This window comes from Poeciliopsis prolifica, unplaced genomic scaffold (assembly GCF_027474105.1).
Source record: "Poeciliopsis prolifica strain line A6 unplaced genomic scaffold, Auburn_PproV2 SCAFFOLD013, whole genome shotgun sequence".
NCBI lineage: Eukaryota > Metazoa > Chordata > Actinopteri > Cyprinodontiformes > Poeciliidae > Poeciliopsis > Poeciliopsis prolifica.
Genome location: NW_026562388.1, coordinates 10,552,857 through 10,573,342, shown reverse-complemented (window position 1 = coordinate 10,573,342; position 20,486 = coordinate 10,552,857). Strand labels below are relative to the sequence as shown.

Here is a 20,486-nt window from a genome sequence, read left to right as displayed (position 1 = left end):
CACAAATTTCACCCACATAATAAGCATTTGACAAAGTGTTCTTCTGGAAGATTATGATAGACTAGTCCGTAACCAAGTAGTTTTTTTTAGGCCCTACATAATGAAGTAGGCATGAATGCACATCGAAAATATGCAGGATGAAGCAGAAATTACTGTGCTGGACTGTGTCTTTAATGTATTTAAAGAAAACATAGTTCATTCAATTGTCTTCAAACAAAGTGAGAAATTTTCAAGGTGCCCTTGAGGTTGACTGGATTCCTGCTCTTCTCAGTCTCCGTCATTTCTCGTTCCCAGTTGTTCACATGCCTACCCTCTCATTGCTGCTGCACATTTCTCTATGTTTCATGACTAAAGGCTGAACCTCCACCACACTCTGGTAAAATTGATTTTATTAGTAAAGCACATCAATAAGGATATTCTAATAGCAACAGAAGCATTTCCTAAATTGATCACAGTCTCTTTGCATTGAGCAATAAATACTTCTACCATTCATTTGAATGTGTTTAGACTAATATATAGTTTGTTTGGTGGCTAATTGATAAATATTTTTAGAATATTTATCAATTAATGGGCATTGAACAAAATTTATTTGATACAAAACATTCAGTTTCAGTTCATAAACTTGTTTAGAAAAAATCATATGTATCTAACTTCCCTTGCAGTTATTAACACATATACATTTCCAAATACTATTTAACTATAGGCTGCAGAAAACAAAACCTACTCTCAAGAACAAAACTCATATGTCTTCAGGATAATGTCAAATTTAATGTTTGTGCTGACATTGTATCAGCTTTATAATTTTGCAATGCAAGTGCTTTAGAGCTTAGAAAGTAGATTTTACAACATTTATTATGTGCAATACAAGGACACAGTGCCGTGGTTATGAGTTTTTCTGTTTATTCTGTAGACACCACACTTGTTTAAAGTTGTAATCTGTCCAAGTAAAAAAGAAACATACTGAGCGGATTGCAACAGGTTTCAATAGGTAGTTACCATTAAAAGATTAACAAGGTTTCTGTTGCTATTTTACAATAAAATTACCATTTAAAGAGCTGACTGCAACTTTAAAACCTTTTACTTTTCCATTGCTCATCAAATGAACCATCTCGGTTGAAAGCAGAACAGTTTGAATTTAAAGCAGGGATACTTCAAGCAGCAAAGCGAACAAAGCCTTTACTGTAACTGTAGTTTGAATATTGCAAAAACAACTTTATGGAAATGTTTTTGTCTTTACTTAAAGCAAAAAGAAACAACATGTGTAGTCCTCCACCTCCAGCACCCAAAGTTTGATAACTTTCAACTGAATTTCTTAGTAACCACAATTACTCCAAGAGTTCATTGATGATTCCTCATTCAGTGGTAACAGAAGAATTCATGACACATTATTATTGCTGTTGTTAGTATTGGCACAGTTTATATCGGTTAACAAAAATATTAAAGCTGCTGACTGTGAGGTAATATATTTTCATTACATTTTAATAAAAGCTTGATGTTAACCATTTTATAATTGCATACAATTTTTATGATACAAAATTTTCTTGTTATTCTATATGCATTCCAGTGATATAGAATAGTCAATGTCTCAGTAATAGTTATTGTATGTTGTGTAAGTCCTCTCAGCAACTTGCCTATTTCACATAAAACAAGTATGTGTCAAATCCCATAAGACTAGAAAATAACAACTAGTTATTATAACTGCTGTTTTATATTTTGACAAAAAAAATATTTATTTTCCTTTTTAAAAGAAGAGTTCTAAAGCTCACTCACCTATGAATTAATGGTACTTTAGGACAGTTCTATTCTAAAGTGTTCACCTGCACATGGTATGTAAATACCTAAAAGATATCCACAAAGAAAAGTCGATTATACTCCCCATTAAGAGGAAATTGCTGTTGCTAAGTATATCCCATCAAAGTAAAGACGATGATAAAATCCAGACTTCCCTCCTGCAGCTGCAACAGCTTTCAGCTTCGCTCTTTGAGGTCAGATTTGCCCTGTCCTCTTTAGGTTGATGCAGTGCCAAAGAATCTGGTGAATCAAAATCAAGCTGATCCAAGTGCTCCCTTGGGATGAGGCTCAAGGGTAAAGAGACATACAGAAGAAGAAGGAGGAAGAAAGGAAAGGAACAAATAAAGTGATGGAAAAAGCTCTCATCCACATGCACAGTAGAGAAGGAAACCACTGCACTTGCCTCCACTTGTCTTTGTCCCCATGTGGCACTGCTTTGCAGCGTAATGGGTAATAAGTCTTCATCATCACCTGGGGCATGCTACCTGTGAACACTATTTAGAAACTGGCTCAAATACAGAGACTTTGTACCAGGACAGATTGACACTACTGGGTGGGTACCACAGGACAATATGCAGCTGGGCACTGATATATACATACTCCATGAGTGTGTGTGTGATACACCCCTTTTGGTGTATCACACACACATTTACGCACACACACAAATATGTACAATAGATAAATATCTGCTCCTCAGCCCCATTTTAAGTAATCTACTATTCATACAGTGGTCGAAGACTTGATTTTTTTTTTCATTAAAGACTATTAAAATTCTACATTTTTCATGAGAATTTAGAATTTATTGAACTAAGAACTCACAAAACTGATTTTATTTTTTAACTGTACTTAATGAAAGTTTTAAATTATCATTATTATTACTATTTTTACAGTTTTATCATGAGGAATTACCTCCTTGTAATTTCTTAAAATTGTCAATGACTTTCTGAAAGTTTTCTCAAATATTTTTTTATGATACAACAGGTTTTTTTTCACTCCTTTTCAACTGACAATGACTGTATATTTACCAGTATTCTAAAAACAAGAAAAGTGGACAAAAAACAAACAAACAAACAAATCAAACTAAGTGCATTATGTGTAGAATAAACTGTATTGGAAAACAATGTGTTTCAGAAATCATATTCAGATTATCAGGTTTGGCAGGTTTAGTTTACAAAACAGTATCTAAAGCTTTGAGCATTTCTTATGGCACCATTCAGCATCTAAAAATAGAAAAGAAATTGGGCAGAAGACCATTATTTTGAGAACCTGCCAAGGATTTCATGGTAAGACATAAAGCTAAATGGAGATAAATACAGTCCTGAAAGTCTGCTGGAAGCTGCAAAACTCAAAACCTCTGACTCACTTTCACTCTTCAGCAGTAAATCAGCCATTCAGATCCAGCCAGCGTTGTATATGGAATGCTTTCAATCAAAGCACATTTATGTCTTAGATCGGCTAAGTTGAGTTACAAACTAAAGTCAAATTAAGGCTCTTTGTCAAAATGGAAACCTAAAGATCACAACCCATTCACTCAGTCTTAGTTAGCTTGAGCAATTGTGCAGTAGAATTGCCAAAAAATCCAGTCTGCTGATGTGCAAAGACAATAAAGATATACCCCAAAACTCAAACATATATTTGCAACAATAGGTGAATCAACTTTTCATATTTCTATTTATAAAATGAATTGTCTTCAAGTTAATTAGAGAACATTCCAAGGAAAACATTGCATAACATTCATGAAGCTGGGGGAAAAAAGACCAGAAGACAGTATGATTTGAAATGGAAATAAAAATATTAAAGAATGCCTCACTTGACCTTGGACTTTTGCAACGTACAGCATATCTTTCTGAAAATATATGTGATTGAGACAGTTGTTGCACAAAAACGTATTTGCTCTTAAAAACTCAAAATAAAGAGCTAACAATATAAGATAAAGATGTAAATTCATATTATGCTGCTACCGTATCAGAAGAAGTCCTGTCAGGCGAGATATGTTTCAGGTTCAGATTACTGGTTTACTGTTGGAGTGATTCACAGCCTTGTTGCCTACTGCACTCACACACTTTGGTGTGACAGCAGTGGAGATGGAAAGAGATAGGGAACAAAGAAAAACGTTGGACCAGAGGAGGAAAGCTTTGTTCTCATGACTCAGTGTTGCTGTGTAAATGGGACTGCTAATGCTCTCATCTCGGGGCAAACTGCAGAACATGCTGCCCCCAGTGCAGCACAGAAGGAGAGAAGAAAGCTCACACACAGACAGACACATCAACAACATCACCAGGCCAAGAAAACACAGCAAATTAAAGTTGACATGAGCCGAAATTTTGGCTTTCTCTAAGGGCTTTCCAGAGGGTGGCAGCCTTACATCTTGTTGCTGAATGGTCTAGGAGGCCGGCTGAAGACACACAATGTAGGCAGATTCAGCCTGTACCGCACTAGGAGGTTTTATTACGTGGAGAAATTGGTTTTATTCATTTCTAAACTTTGTGCTTCAGATCTAATGCTATGATATGCAACATCAGTTCAGGTTTCTAGCTCACATTTCTAAGCTCATAACAGCAAGAGAGCATGGACCGGCTCAAAATGTTTCTCACACAGGGCTCATCTTGAATTTCAAGAAGTTAATAAAAACATACTCTCATATCACCACAGGATAATTTAAAATGAGGCAGTTCAACAGTCCTGTGCATATTTGATTTTCTAAAGCTGTTTCGGAGTGTGTAGGTGTGTATATGAGAGTTGTCTGGCACATATTGTGCCTCAGACCTGGGTACTCTAATCACAGTGGGCAACATAATTACCCAATCACAATACACTCAGACTATACAGCTGTGAACAGCAGTAACCATATGGACCAAGGCAATCCATCTTCCAGATTAGACAGGTACGGCGATCTATGTGAAACAAATAGCCTTAGGTGATGCAGCCAACTCTTACATGTCATCCAATGTTTTTGTAGTTGATTTTGGTTGTGGTTTACACTCTGCAGATACTGTAAAAAAAAGTCAGTGTGAAGTTAATGGGCTCTGTTACATAGCAGGTCATCTGAGGAGAAAGGTTATGCGGCGTTGAATTGAGTCCTGCAGGCTGATTATGACACACCTTTAGTCTGGAGGTATTAAGGCTGGCTGAATTTCTGAGGTAGTAAAATGGGTTTTTTTACACCTTACAGCAGTATTCTGCCTTTGTTGGCAGTGGATTTAAATGAACACCAAAGTAAGTGCTTAATTCCCTTATTTCCTGCTTCAGGGCTCACATAAATTCTACACCTAGAAAAAATATTTTATGGCAAAATTGGTTAAAAATCGAGGGTCCACTAATATTCCTGAGCTTATTGCAGATGTGGCCAAACTGTAAAAGAGACTGTGAACCATCGGCTTGGTTAATTGGCAAATCTCACAACTTCCAAAAAACTAACAAATGTTAAAATCATTAAAAATGAATGACTGTTTTTTAAAACAAATATTGCAATAGAAAAAAGATGGAGTGCTATGAATGTCATCTATGTAGTGTTGTTGGTGAAATCTATAGAAGTAAACAGGAAGAAATTGACAGACTTTTCCTCACAAACAATAAAAAGAAACTTTCCATCTCCATTCAAGAATACTATCAAGTTCAATCTTGAGTGAGATCAATCAAATTTGATGGATCAGGACTCAACAGTTCAAGCCAAGGATTAGTAAACACAGACAGTTTTGACAATACACATATGTTTTGGTCAAAAGACTAATCTGGCCTAAATAATATAACCAAGAAGTCATAAAACTGTAATATAATAATATACTGTAACATTTTCTGTTAGTATTTTTTGGGGGGTGAAAGCATCATACTCAACCATTATCACAACTTTGGCTGAGTTGAATAATCATCATTTACACTGACCAGTATTCTGTTACTTTGCCTAAACAGATATTACTGTCCTTCAAGGAAAATGCTTCCTTGTAAAACGATAAAAAGTCTCCACAACAAACAAATCTGCTGTTGATAAAGCAGGTTCAACTGGTTTAAAAATATCAAAAAGTTAAATTGTTATGCCAGATTTAACACCAATAACAGAAGAGAGACTGGTATTCCTCAATGCTCCCGGTGTTTCCAGTAACTCATTGTCTGACGTAAGTACAGTTGCCTTAAGGCTTCAACAGCACACACTTAAGAATAACACAAGACATTAAGATGTTTGTAATGTTCCCAGAAGGTTCAAGTTGAGGCAATACAATTACCATGGGATAGAGGTTGCTATGTCATTGCACTCTCTCACTGACTACAGAATCACAGAGGTAACGCTGAGGGATAAAATGTTACAGCACTACAGTAGGCCCTAGAGTACAAAAAGAGTAAACTGTTTCCCTTGTCCAGTAGTTCTGTTCACAAAATGTAGCCTCACTTCCTGAGAGAATTTGTTGTACCAGAGCACAGGAAGGTATGGAGAGGCTACTTCTGCCTCCCAGATCAGCAATGTGCTGTCTTTTTAGTGGCTGATCCTCTATAGAGGTAAAAAGAGACAACAGCACTAATAGGTACAGCATTGTAGCCTTTCAGAGAGTGGAAGTCAACCTTGTCTTTTTACTGACTTCTCACCTGTATGACAGGAGAGGAAGTCCCAAGTGGTACAGGAATAGAGACTACCTTTTGTTTTAGGTCAAGGAAGTGAAGGAACTTGTTACATGCCCTAGAATGTCAATGTGAGGTATGGGTGCCATTGATTTAGCCAATTTACACATCTTGTTTAGTCTAGAAAGAAAATGGCATGTCTCTTTCTTTACCACCCTTTCTTGTGGATCATCTGGGGGAACATTTCAATATTTTGTGTAATTTCTTTGCTAGAAATTGATCCAGTTGTTAGAAATTGATTCATTTAGTTCTGTTCAAATCACTTCAGTTCCACAACCTGTTTCTTGGCTAACATGTTTGATGGGCTTGATCCTTCCAATGCAGTTATTTACAAATGTCATAATGTTTTACTGGAACTCTGCTCACAAGTTGAACAGCTTGAGACTAAACAATTCCTAAAGAAAGAATTCTGTTAGGTATCCAAACCCAAAATGGATTCCGTGTAGCTGTTTTATTCTGTCACAAACATCTAATGTTTTCATTGGATTTAAGTAGAAATATACCACAAAATGCGTATATTGAAGATGGTGCTGTGGATGGCAGCCTCAGTACTTCGCTCTCTTATACTTTGCATGTTTTTCTCTATTCTACTCCTTGCCACCATTCTTTAGTCACTCTCACTTTCTCTCCATCCTACGTGCACAAAGGAGCATTTTAGGATCTCCTTCCTCTGTTAGACTCACTGCTAACAAACACGATAAATGTTTTAATCCTTGCTGGCGTATGCTATTTTGGATAACTGCAGAGAACAGTTGTAATGTTGCCTTTACTGTGAAGTAATATTATTCATTGAGTTAGTTTTTTATATATTTTCATCTCTGTGTGAATCTAAAACCCTTGATGTCCTGTCATTTTGCTACTGTTATATGTCAATTTCCCCAATGTGGGACAATAAAAGGCATTTTTTACTCAGTTCTATTCCAGAGAGGAACTCCTAAACATCAGGCAGTCTTCTCTGGCCATCTTTTTACAATTTTTTATAAACCCCAATTTCACTGCTACCTTGGTTGGTGGAGTCGTGGCTCCCTATAGGATTTAGCAGAGAGATGTAAACATGGTAAAAAAAAAAAAAAAAAAAAGATGTGCCTGGCTGTGAAGTTTCAGCATTAGCATCAGTCCACCTGGCTAATGTCTGCTCCCTTGATAACAAAATTGACAAACTTTGACTTCCACCAGATTTCCTGCACTCTGTTTCACTACAATTTGCCTCAGTGAGCACAGCCAGTACTGTGATACCAGGCTTCCAGCTGTTTCAGAGCTCTTGGGGAATAACCAGAGAGATAAAATCTGCTTTTACATAAATGAAGGTTGCTGTACTGGTGTTGCTGTGTTGCAGAAGACATGAATTCTCCTTGTCTGTTTTTGCTGGTGTTTACATCCCATCTCAAGCCTGCACATTAAAACCTGAAGTAAAGCTTACTAAGCTGAAAACAGATGTGGAAAAAAAACACACCCAGACTCTCTTGGCATTTGTTTTTGTCATTTTAGCAGCACAAACACCTCCAATCAACCTCGTAAATACAGAGGGCATTGGGTGCTCCACAAGGGATAAAAACCTCAGACTATTGTGACACAGGTTTAAAAGATGCATATCACGATGTCACCTGGGCCACTTTGGGACTATCGGATCGATGCCTGCTTCATCTCACTCCAGCCAATAGGCAGAAATTGGGAGTGGGTGCAAACCAAAACCTAAACCAGGATTCATTTAACATCTGAGGAAGATACATAGGATCCCTACTGCAAAGGGGGCAGTGGCCAGGAACAAACCAAGGATATCAGAGTAATTAAGAGATGTTGCAGTTCATCAGTGGAACCATCCATGGAACTCGTGAAGTTAGTAAGCTTCGCCACTGTAACACATCTGATCCAGGATGAGTGAGTCTGAATACAAACATGATTGGGTTGTCCACTATTGTGGTCAGAACCACCTGTAGCTTAACCCACTCAAACCAATGAAGTTGACGGTGGACTTTCAGAGAACAACCATCACACTGTTGTACCTGCTGTGTGACTGAGATTTGTATGTCAAAATTAATTTTTACAACTTTGAGAGATGTCAGATGGGTAAACATGTTTAGTATTAATTTAGGTGTCACAAAGAATAGAGTCAGGAAAGTGGAAATATTAAATCAAAAAGCTTGTTTGACCAGCACAGGGACACTCATATGAGAAATGTCTGGAACAACCAAGAGGTTGTGCAAAATAACTCTTCCAGGAAAATTGTTCACCATAAAAAAATCAAACCACTTGACTATGATTTGGCATACTTTTAGTGAGAAAGCCATTGAAAACCTCCTGAGGGACATTTGAAGAGTCATATCTGTAGTAAAACTGCCACAGTGACACTTATCCAAGTTGAAAGAGAACATGAGTAAGGATGTGGAAAAACTGAGAAATGCTGCAGCAATGCACAGCCTAAGAGAAGCCTCTGCTCAGTCTGTCACCTGCAGGGATAGGTACAAACAAAACTGTAAACAAATTCCAAAGAAGCACTGCAGAGCCTTGGGAAAAAAAAGAACAAGAAAAGCTACATTCTTGCAAGGGATGTTGTTGTTGATGACTGAAAATGCATGGAACTTAATCTATTTGCAAGAATGTGTATTACCAATGATCTCTGCCGCAAATGCAACAACCATGAATCTCTTGGCCTCATGCTGCTGAGTGCTTTTTCTCATAATTCACTGTTGACTCTGCAGCAATAAGCCCAATAAAGAGTGTGAAAAAGTCCTCTTGTCACTGCTACGGTGGTGCAATCTTGAATCTTTTATGAGCAATGCCACTGCCATCAATATCAGATAAAAACACAGGCATGTTTAGAGACAAACAAGAAAGGAACTTGTGCTCAGACACATTGCAATAATGCGAAAGTCCCATAAAATTACACGTTTACACATCATCAGCCAATTCAGTTCAAATCATCCATGACAATCGCTAAAGTCGCTAGTGCGATTAGAAGAGTTCCACCCAAAGCTGGCACTCAAGCATTAAAATTCAGCCTTTTGTGGTTTACATAAGACTCTAAAGTCACTAAACTTCTTTCTGCAAATGCGCCTGAACAGCAGCAGATTAAAGCAGTAAACGCTCATCTAAGTGGTTTATTAGAGGCACAGTGGGGAGATAGAACATTGGACATAATTGCAGCACATACCAGAGCTGCTTTATGTAGGAGGGGAATGATTCACATGCACTACTGATAGCAGTGTTTTTAATGATTCTTATGCACTGTAAAATCCTACAAGCACTGACACTGTTTCTGTAGTAACAGGGATGTCAGTGGCATTGGTAGCGCAATCCTAAATAAATTACATGTCATTTGAGAAAGTTGAGAAATATCTAGGCTTCTGTTAAGTTGACTTCCTGGTTTTCATGCTTTCCAGTCAATATCACTATTTGTTTATTTAACCTTCTGTTTCATGCATCTTCTAAATCAGATGAGCAAAGCAGCCTTTTCTGTGTAATCCTTTTTTTGCTCTTTGTTACTATCTCACTGTCAAGGCCGCAGACGCATTTTGTTTATTTTCCAGTAATATTAAATGGAAATATGTGCCAGCTTAGTTAAATTATATGACTCTAATTGTATTTGTTGTGTTTACATTTATTAAATGTTTTATTTATTATGTTTACATTTATTAAATGTGTTGTTCCAAAACCGGTCTTGGCAAAGGTTTGTTCAACAATAGTTTTGTCCAAACTGTTATCTTGATTTATTATTTGTCTTTTCATGTTTTGTCTTCTCTAAATCTTTTTTTCATTCTGGTCATTCTAGATTATTAGTAAACTTCATTCTGCAGTTTTCCGTAATCTGTCTGTTCAACTTGATACACGGTTTCCTAAAGCTGACACTGAAACTTCAAACTAAGACATCACAGACACATTAGTCAGCACAGTCATACAAAGTCCCCCTGACATTAAAACTAAAAACATAAATGGCAGAATCCTAGAGATCCTAAATTACAAGAAAATGTAGTCTATGAGAGAAAGTTTTTTACATGGTCTTATCAATTATTCATGACCTAAAACACCTGATTAGTCAGGCCTGTTTACTGCATGCCACCAACATTACGAAGGAAATTTCTTCATTTAGTGGTGCAATCAATAGCTCATTATAGGAGCTTTACACAGGATTGTGTTCAGGCAGACCTGCTGGCTTAATTCTCCACTGCATCACAGGCTATCTGATCTGTCCATCTTCATCACACACCAACACTTCAATTCACAAAAGCTGCAAGCGCAAAGGAAACCCCTTCCCACACCGGACACACATTTCTGCAAGCTGAGGTCTTGAAATTGCAATTTTCAGAAGTGTGAATGAGTTTTAGTTCTGGCCAATAAACCAAATAAAAAAAATCTCACTGCAATTGATGAGTCTCACAAAGTCCAGAAGAAAAGTATTTTTAGTATTTCAGGAAAGACTTCTGCTATATTGTACACCTTCAAGAACATTTTAAACAGCAGTTAAGCAGTTCAGTGATTAGAGTTTTGGAGTATGCCAATCCAATTTCTTCATATTCAGCTAACATTATAGGGTTTTTTAATGAGTTTAGGTCTGAGAACCATGACAGCCACATGTAAAGGTTAATTTTGTGACTGTTAAATAATTTTTGTCATGATTTGATCACATTTTATGGATCATTATCCTGATAAAAGTCCCAGTGACGACCGATTTTCAGGTGTTCATCATTATTCAAGATCAGCTCTCTTCCACAAAGAGATGCCTTACACTCTGATAAGGTCCCAGAGCATTTGAAACAGAAACAGACACACAGCATCACAGACACACCATGATACACAACAATGGGAGTGATTTTCTACACATTAACTGTTTTACCATACAATAAAGTCTAGAAAATCATTGATTACTAACTAGAGATTTCTAGAAACTAAGATCAACTCAAACAGAAAGTGTAAATAAAAAATGCTTCAGCTAGGTTTATTTTATTTATTTTATATTGGCCTGAATCTGCTTCCTGTCGAGTCAACCACAATACGAATACACCTCAGTAACATACAAAGCTGTTGCACTTCTGTACTTGAAAGAAATAAAATCAGAACAAGGTACACAAACAAATTAAACAAAGCAAATGCAGAAAAGCAAATATAGAAAAGTAAGTGAAGATCAATGGAAGAATAGAACAGAGACACCAAGCCAGGAAGTACACAATTCTGCATTTTAGGCCAAGGTTTCATCTGAAATTAGCGCTTCACAGCTCTTCCGTTCCCGTCTTTCTTCTGAAGCAGCTTGTGATGGCTCATTGCATTATTCCTCTGCGGTGCTGCATCGACAATCATCGCCTGGATGCAAAGTGAGGTCTGTGCCTTCACATAAACAAGCCTTGCACTGCCACAGTGCATTAGTCACAGCCCTAGTCTGGCCTTTTCAAAGTCGCTACACCCACTCAAACTGCTAATAGATCCCCAGAATTTGATATTCGCCTAGCAGGGATCCTCACAATGGAGAGGCTGTTCATGTGCATCAGTGTGCGTTATATTTTACCTTTGCATAACAGAAATAACAATAGTAATGAATTACCTTCTATCATGATTTTAAATTAAATGTAAAGTAAATTGGGAACAAAGTTTGTCTTAAAGTCTTCTTTTCTGCTCTAAGAAAACCAATTAATTTGGAAAAGTCCCCTTATGTAATGAGCACCCTGAGCAATGCAACTGTAGGGTAATATTTTATTCACTCTACTGCTTGTTATGAAGCCATTGCTGATGGAGATGAACCATCTGAGGGTGTTTGCAGACAGTACAAAACAGAATTTAAAGGCTTATTAGACTCTCCCTCTGAAATTAGAGAGCTGTTTGGGGGAGAAGCTACTCGTATCTCAAGCCTCACAAACAGCGTTCCTCATCCTGCAACATCAAATTACCCATGGCTGAGATATCTCTTTTCTTTTTTTGCTCTCTCCTCTTCCCACCTCTCCTCCCACTGAGCTGGGTTTATAGGCAGTGGTCCGGTAAGGGTAATTTCTGCTTCCACTCCAGGGAAATTACTTTATGTTGTTAGAGTTGTTAGACAGTTTGAAAACTCCTTCATCACATCCCCCAATTCCAATAATGGTAAACATTTTAATATTAGCTACATGTTCACAAAATTTAAAGACAAGATGTGTCTTCGTGCATTTGGTGGAAGAGAAATTTATGGTACTTTTCTATAAAACTGACAAATGCCATGGTTAAAGGAATGACTTTGCACATGTAAATTATGCACAGGTTCATGTGCTCAAGTTGTATCTATGCTCCTCATCTCTACCCTCAACGTTTATGCTATGCGTCTTGCTTAAATGATGAATAATTTCTTCGCTCTGCTTTGCCATGGCACATCTGGTGCAGCCTGACTGCGCCACATGGCAACAGCTCTACATTTACATCCACCACATACTACTTCACACACACAAACTCGCAAGCACCATCCAGATTATCAGCTGATTTGGTGTGGAGAAATACAACAAGCTGTTAAAGCTAGCTTTTCAAAGCAACTGCAGTTTTTTGTTGGTTTATGTTGGTTTTCTCATAGTTTCTTCTCTCAGAGCAAGAACTGAGGGAATTTTTTTTGTCCATGAATTTGATAAATTGAACCAAAACAAATACATTTATAACAACCACAGCTGGCTGAAGAAGAAAGTCGTGTGCATTGTATGTGGCATTTAAGTTCAAGACCCATAAAGAGAAGAAATGATGCTGAAATGTCAGCTCTATTTGAAGTGGCACGCATGCTGATGTGTTGACCTCTGTGCTGCGCTTAAAAGGTTGTGTAGATGCAGGGGGGGGGGGAAATAAGCAGGAGGCATCAGGTTTTTCTTGGAAAAAGGACGGTACATCTGAAAACTTAATGTTTATCTGGAAAATAGCCGAAATGTTATCAGCTGGTTCAATAAGGAACTGCCTGGCACTTTTTGCTTCCTTTATTCGATCTCAGTCTGCTCTGAAAAAGCTTGTTTAGACCATAATTTTAAATCTGAAATCAAGGGCCTAAGCATTAATAAAACATTTATCAAACAACTCCCAATGCTTTTGGGACATATAGGAAAGGCAAAATGTGAAATATGAAATGACGCTATATATGCGAGAGTTAAAGAAATGATTGCTATATAGTTATCAAAAGAGCTGAAGAAAGGTTTTGTGTTTTTCTAACAAATTTGTCCATATAAATACATAATATAATAATTCCTTTAAATAACAGTTTTAACAATACTGAACATTTAAAGGGGTATTACCATACAATTAAAGCTGATTAAAAGAAGTTTTAGTAACACTTTATTTGACGGGTTGTGAATAAGACTGTCATGACACCGTCATAAACATGACATAACACCTGTCAAGAACATCAGTAAGTCTTCATGAATATTTATGACTGTTGTCATAAAGTGTCATTCGGTAAATCATGACACTTTTAATACAACGTTGACATTATTCAAAATGTTTTAATTATGAAAGCTTGACATCAGCCAAAAAAATCGTGATCTGACATAAATTTGTTATAAAAGTATTATTTCATGACAAAAGAATGTACTGCTTGGTGGAAGATAATTCCTGTGTTACCTGTTTCGTGTTAAGGTCACACAGAACAGGTGTTACCTTTTTACCTTAGCTAGCAACAACCTTGATAAAGAGCAAGCCAGGTCCCAACTTGCTGGTCAGTATTGATTTTATTCTAGCTACCTTATAAACTAAAATAAACTAAAGATATGTTAAAATAATTTTTCACCAACCCATAGTTCCCTTCTGATAATATTTATGTTCACTTGCCCTTTTCATACTGCGACTTTTTTCTTTAAAGCAAGCAGCCTGATGTAAGACTTAAGAATTTAAATCAAATTAGAGGATCTGGCCATGGCTTGGGTAAAAAATAAATAAATAAATAAAATAAGAGCAGTGATGCAGTGGTTGCTTAAGTGTGCAGCAGGTTGCGCATCTGTGAGCAGCTTAATAAAGAGAGACCACAAGCAGCAGTGCTTGTGATATGTGCAACCAAACACCTCCTACTATCTCGGGGGGCCTCTCTGGAATACCTCCAGCTCTTGGCTCTTTTGTCTAAACTGTAAAAGCATACATTTTCAGCTCTGATTTGTCTCAAATTGTCAATCTTTCTAAGCAGTTGTCAGCTGCCTTAAATGCTAGGCCTCTGTAAAAGAAATGCACTTGATCCAAACCACAAGTGCTTCCATAGCAGAGCTGGTAAACAATTATTTGTTTAAGTCTGTTTATATTTTGAAATATATTCTTGTTTAAAACAATAGCATCAGCATGTATAAAAATTCTGATAAAGCGTACAATCCATATTTTCATTTTAAAAAGAGCATTAGGAATACTTCAAGCTGTTTTCCAAATCAAAACATGAAGTTGTACAACAAAAACTGATAAATAGAAATATTGCATTTTTCTGTACAAGTTTTAATTATGTAGTTTATTTAATTTGTAACTGTTTTTAAAAATTCTGAATTATTTTACTTATGAACTATTGAACTGATATTTAGATTTAAACAAATGTTTCTGAAAACCGAACCACAATTGTGTTGCCTGATCAATTTCTGCCGAATATAAGCATGTATTTGTGTGATGTAATTGAACTGCATCACACAACTCATTTGCATTTCTTGGTTTTCCATCGAAAACACTGTTTTTGATGTCACTTCACAAGCTTTCTAACAGAAAAAAGGTCTGCGGATTGGGCTGGCCATTGAAAAGCATAAACCTTGTTGGCCTAGAATCAAAATGCCGTACACTTATTGATGTAATTGGGGTTGCAGTCTTGTTGAAACATCAATTTCAAATGGAATTTCCTCATCCGTGACATCTTCATGGATCTGAATGTATTCCATCTGATCTGCGCACACACACTCATACCTAAAAGCAATTTAGACAGACCAATGAACCCAAAAGTCAGGTTTTTCAGACTGCAAGTCAGACAGCCTATAGAGAAGACTCCCACAGGGAGAACTTTGAAACCCCAGGCCATAATTTGAACCCAGAGCTTTCTTACTGCAAGGCAATAGCGGTGCCACCTTATATTTAGCTACAGTAACAAGCGTATATGTTTTTGTCTTTAGATAAGAGGTGTCTCTGTGACATTTGTTTTTCTCACAGAATCATCGCACTGATTAAGCCCCACATTGCTACCGTTTCATTATCTGCTCACAGATTTCAACTGATGATTCAACACACATCAGTCGTACGCATGTCTGTTAAATTTGTTGGTTTCAATTATTCTATTGCACTAACTAGTAAATTGTTTGCTTAAATACAATGCCTATCCATAACAATTGCTCTCATTAGTGATGTTGTACTGTTGTTATTTTAAGTACTACTCTATTTATCTTTTTATAAATGTATTTATTTTGACTCCAAGTCCAACAAGTAAAACAGCATGAGCCATGAGGACTAGTTTTTTATTAGGAAATGTGCTTCTTAGATCATGCTGCAAGAACCCCTGGGGTTACTGCTGGGACAGGCAGCTTACCCAGCCAGTGCAGCACAATGCATTAAAAACCGGCTTCAGTACCACACTTTTTTTTTCTCAAGTATTTCTAAGCAGATCTCAAATTCTTTTGTTATTTCAAGTGAAATCCAAATGCGTTTGAATAAAAGCTGTGAACACATAAGAACAAGGGTGCAGCGAGATGCAAAAGGAGAGTTTACCACATGAGAAATATTGCTCTTGATAACTTCTCTAAACAGACTGCAGGAAAAGACAATAGCTGACAGCGAGCCATGCACAAAACAATAGAGGAATATACAGCCTGTAAGATCTGCGAACAGGCAGAGGGTTATCAAAGGCTGTCTGATGAAAACAGCATGGCAATGGCAGGTAATCAATTGAGATAACCACCTCGTCCCACACATGAAAGACTGGACAACATAAATTTCCTCAGGCACCGGATGAGCAGCAGGAAATCTGAATGTGTCTACTTACAGTTCTGAGGAACTGGATCTCATCCTCTCCCTCTCCGCCTTCAGCCATGGCTGCAAAGGAGCCCGTTCAGACTCCACTGGCTCCGCTCCCCTTGTCGATATTAGCATACAGCTAATCCACGGCCATACAGCGGGGAGAATACCGCAGCATGTGTCAGTCAAGCCCGTGTGCTTACGCCCTGCTCGCCGCCCGGCGGAGGAGTGCGTGTCAGCATCGGTGAGGACGGTGCAACGCAGAAGCAGCGGCCACCGGGGTTCTTTATCTTCGACGTCACCGACAATGCTTATCGACACGGCAGTGAAAGCGCGAATATTTAAACAATTAGTGACTGAATGGAGTCGAGCACGGGGAGGTGAAGCTGTTTTTTCCCAGCCCTATCTGCCAAGCAGTATGCTGAGGTGGAATGTCCAGCAGGAAACTCACAGAAGGTGCCATTTCCATTAAGAGTCTAGACCAGCACCATGGTCAGCGCCCTGCTGCTCCCACATAGGCTCCTGCTGCACAACCGCTGCTCCGCTGCAAGCCTGAGAGAGAGGAGGACTTAAAATGCTAACTGCAGAAATGTCTTCACATCTCTGGGCAGAGAATGCCTTATTTCCTCTACCAAACCATTTATACATTAACAATTTTTTTAAATTAATTTACTTTGAAATAACTTGTGCCCAATAAGAATACTGATTGTACGTTTTTAACATTTTTACTCTTAACATTTTAAAAATACAACTAAAACACATATTAGAAAATAACATTCTATTTTGGATTCAAAAGTGATCTATCAAATTACAAATGAAGTTGCATTAAATTAAATTAATCGATAATGAATACAAAGAAATATTTATCTAATTTTTTGGACAACAAACTGATCAAACTTGATAAACAGCAGAGACAACACAACTCACCTCTTTATAGAGCTCCAGTATAAATGAACGCTTCCATGATGCAATGCTGCCCTCTATTGCCTTAGTTAGGAACTGCTTAGGACCCTGCCTAAGGCCTTCTTCTTTTAGGACCAAACATGTTTATTTTATTTTATTTTATTTTATTTTATTTTATTTTATTTTATTTTTGATGCAATGTGAATACACCTGAGTAAATTATATAGTAAAAAAAACATAATTTATTTCAGTAACTCCGTTCATAAAGTGAAACTCATAGCACAAATTAAATTAAATGATGCTGGGTGGTGAATGGTGGTTTGAGTTGTCACAAAGTATTTTTAAGTGTAAAGTGAAAAACTTAATTTATTTCAGTGATTTTGTTCATAAAGTGGAGCTCATCGCAATAAGTCACATTATGTCCATAACGTGTGGCCTATCAACAAGTTATTTAACTATGTGAAAATAGACTGTTGAGATATGCTAAAAAATAATTTCCTTTTCAAAAATAACTTTAAACATCAGAATTACTGTTATTCAGGAGTCAAATCAGAACAAAAGTATTACTAGCATGTATTTCAAACCCACTTGTATTACATTAAGTGTTCTGAGATTCAAGCATCAGAAATGATTAAATTAGCTAAAAATGATCACTGTGCTTACTTTCTGTTTCTTTATTATAAGCGTTATTATTCTGTCCTGTTGTAAAATTCACAGTTCAGTAGAAAAAGGGTTATTTCCTTTCTGGCAACAAGAGTTAAAAATTATTTAGCGAACTTAACAGATCTTACTTAACAGTAACCTTCAACTTCAACATACTTGAGCTTGTTCCCCCCAGACCTATTGTATATTTTATTTAACTGTTGGAGTTATACACTTGTCAACATTCTTACTCTATTCTATTTTTCATTGTGATCTATTTAGTCTGTAAGATAATTGAATGTACTTACATCTTTTTCTTCAAACTGACTAATCTTTTAATTTTTATAGCATTGTCTATTTCTTTTTGCACCTTTGTTCAGCACCTTAAATTTCAATCATGTTTGAAACACGCTATAGTATAAGTAAAGCCATATTGAGTTTTTAAAACCCATACAATGTACCTCTGTTGGCAAATGATAAATGATGAGCTTTGCACACATCATGATGGATTTAAAGATAACAGCAGAGACAAATCTTTTTTTCTGTCAGTTTAACAATATATCCTTCAGAGTGCAAGTCCAACAAGAAATGACATCCAGTTAATCAGTGCTCCACAAAATCTTCGGTTCAAATTAAAGTTTAATGTGAGTTTATGCTGATGTGTACAATAAATAAATGTCTTTCATTTGAAAAACTTTGATTTTGAATCACAAAGACCTAAAAAAAAGACAAAAAGAAAAACACACACACAGAGAAAAGTATTTCTTAAAAGTGTACTTAGTCCAACATCAATAAGATTTATAATAAAACAGTGCTTGATTTTCTGTGGAATGTTTATTTTGGATTATTATTATTATTTTTTTTTTACAAATTATTTATTGGCACAATTAAGTTTTTGTAAGTCAGCCCAACCAAAAAGGGCTTTGACCAGTTTAAAATGAAACATGTAAAACTTTCCTCTAAAATGTATAGGGGTTTATATTTCTTCACATTGACATCACTTATTAATCTATTCATTTGATCACGCCTACGCTTTGTTAATTTAAAATTCCCGAGTCATGTTAAATATATAGCATGCCTGATTCAAATAGTCATAAATAGTTATTTATTTTATTGAATAAATTCTAGTGATTGATGATCAAACTCGCCACTAGATGTCTCTGTTGCACAATACATGGTGACACATCAGCAGTTTAGCAAAATGTGGATTTATTATTTCAGTTGGTCTGGACGATTGTGATTTTGGCGTATGGAAACGCTGACATTTATGCGATAGTTGCAACAGCTAAGTGCAACCGATCTTTCTGTTTTTGTTCAACTGGAACCGAATGGCTCCCATCACATGTCGTAGACTACCTGCAAGCTGCAGCTGCACCGACTCAAACTGTGGGTTGACCCCTTAAACGACACCCAACCAACCAGAGAGCGAGGAGCCAGCGGGGCGCTTTGCTATTGGTCAAAGCTTCTGCTGATCACAGCACGCAGGTCCAGAGCAGGAGCGGTGAGCATTGGCTGGCCGCAGAACTGAAATGTGAGGAAATATTTTCTGCCTTTCCACCAAACCGGGTGAGTAACTGTTTATGTTTCACCCTGGTGGTAGTTTTACCTTTTGTAGTTGCAGGTGATTGTGCTTCATTTTAAGCTTCAAACATAGAACGCCTCTTATGTCATAAGAGGAGGATTCGCAGTTTCTGTGTAATACATGGTAAATTGCAATAAAGTTACTGTAATGCTCGTCAATTTCAGCTGTAGTGTTTTGTAGATCCACCCAATCTGGAAGGATATTGTAAACATTCATGCTGCCATTTTAATGCTGACCAATATTCGTGTTTGCTGCAAGGTGACAGTGGCCCACGGGATTATGTTATGGCATAAACATTTGAACGGGGGTACAATTTTCAGCATAAATGTGAGGTGGTGCTTGTAAACATGTTTGAAGGCATCTCAGCGTGGAGCTTTGCATGTCCCGTCACATTGCGTGACTCTGCCTGCTGCAGCTTGTAAAATGTTGATGAATTGCGGTTCAGAAATGTTTTATGTGCTTATAGAAACTTGACAGTGTGGACATTGAGGACAGAAGACCGTTCAAAAACAGTGGTGAAAAATGGCAGGGTTGGGGTGTGTTGAGTATTAGTTTCATAGGAAAGTGTGGAAGGCCCAGTTTGTGAGACGACTAAAGATGGTCTTCAATAGCGCACTGGTGTTTTTATTTTTTTATTTTTTTATTTTACCTGCAGGATGGTAACGTGAATTACAATGATCCGAAACAGTCTTAAAATTGAGAATTTGTTTTGTACTATTTTTGATTCCTATTATTTTTGAAAGCTCAAGAAATATGCAAATAAGAGGACTGAGTATAAGGACATATTTTAGTTTTCAAACTATATTAGATCAAGTAGATTTTTGACAAATTATATTTAAAAAATGAAGGGATTTTTATATTAGTTTGGAATTTAGATAACCATTAATCCTAAATTGCTAAGTCACAACTTCTAGTACCTTGAAAAAGTACCCTTTCCATATGTTCTCATTAGAATTACAATTTTTAATGTATTTATTAATATTTATGTTTGTATTTTGTGTGGTAAGTATTTTTTCTCCATTTCACTAATTATTTTTGTGAGAAGTTTCTGATAGAGCCCATAAAT

At 36.8% G+C, this 20,486-nt stretch overlaps 2 protein-coding genes across 4 annotated transcripts in view; one reads left to right on the top strand and one right to left on the bottom strand.

The window, feature by feature from the left end:
* Positions 1 to 16,583, bottom strand: part of LOC129365155 (ryanodine receptor 3-like) — a 99,337-nt gene extending 82,754 nt beyond the window's left edge. Inside the window, exon 1 of the mRNA XM_055038125.1 lies at positions 16,322 to 16,583. Within this exon, the coding sequence (XP_054894100.1) occupies positions 16,322 to 16,369 (48 nt within the window). The 5' untranslated portion in view covers positions 16,370 to 16,583. The remainder of the gene's footprint in view (positions 1 to 16,321) is intronic.
* A 2,753-nt stretch (positions 16,584 to 19,336) lies between these two features.
* The window catches only part of LOC129365332 (formin-like), a 54,081-nt gene continuing 52,931 nt past the window's right edge, over positions 19,337 to 20,486 (top strand). For all 3 annotated transcript variants that reach the window (XM_055038477.1, XM_055038476.1, XM_055038475.1), the window contains exon 1: positions 19,337 to 19,404. The gene's annotated coding sequence lies outside the window, so the exon portion shown is untranslated. The remainder of the gene's footprint in view (positions 19,405 to 20,486) is intronic.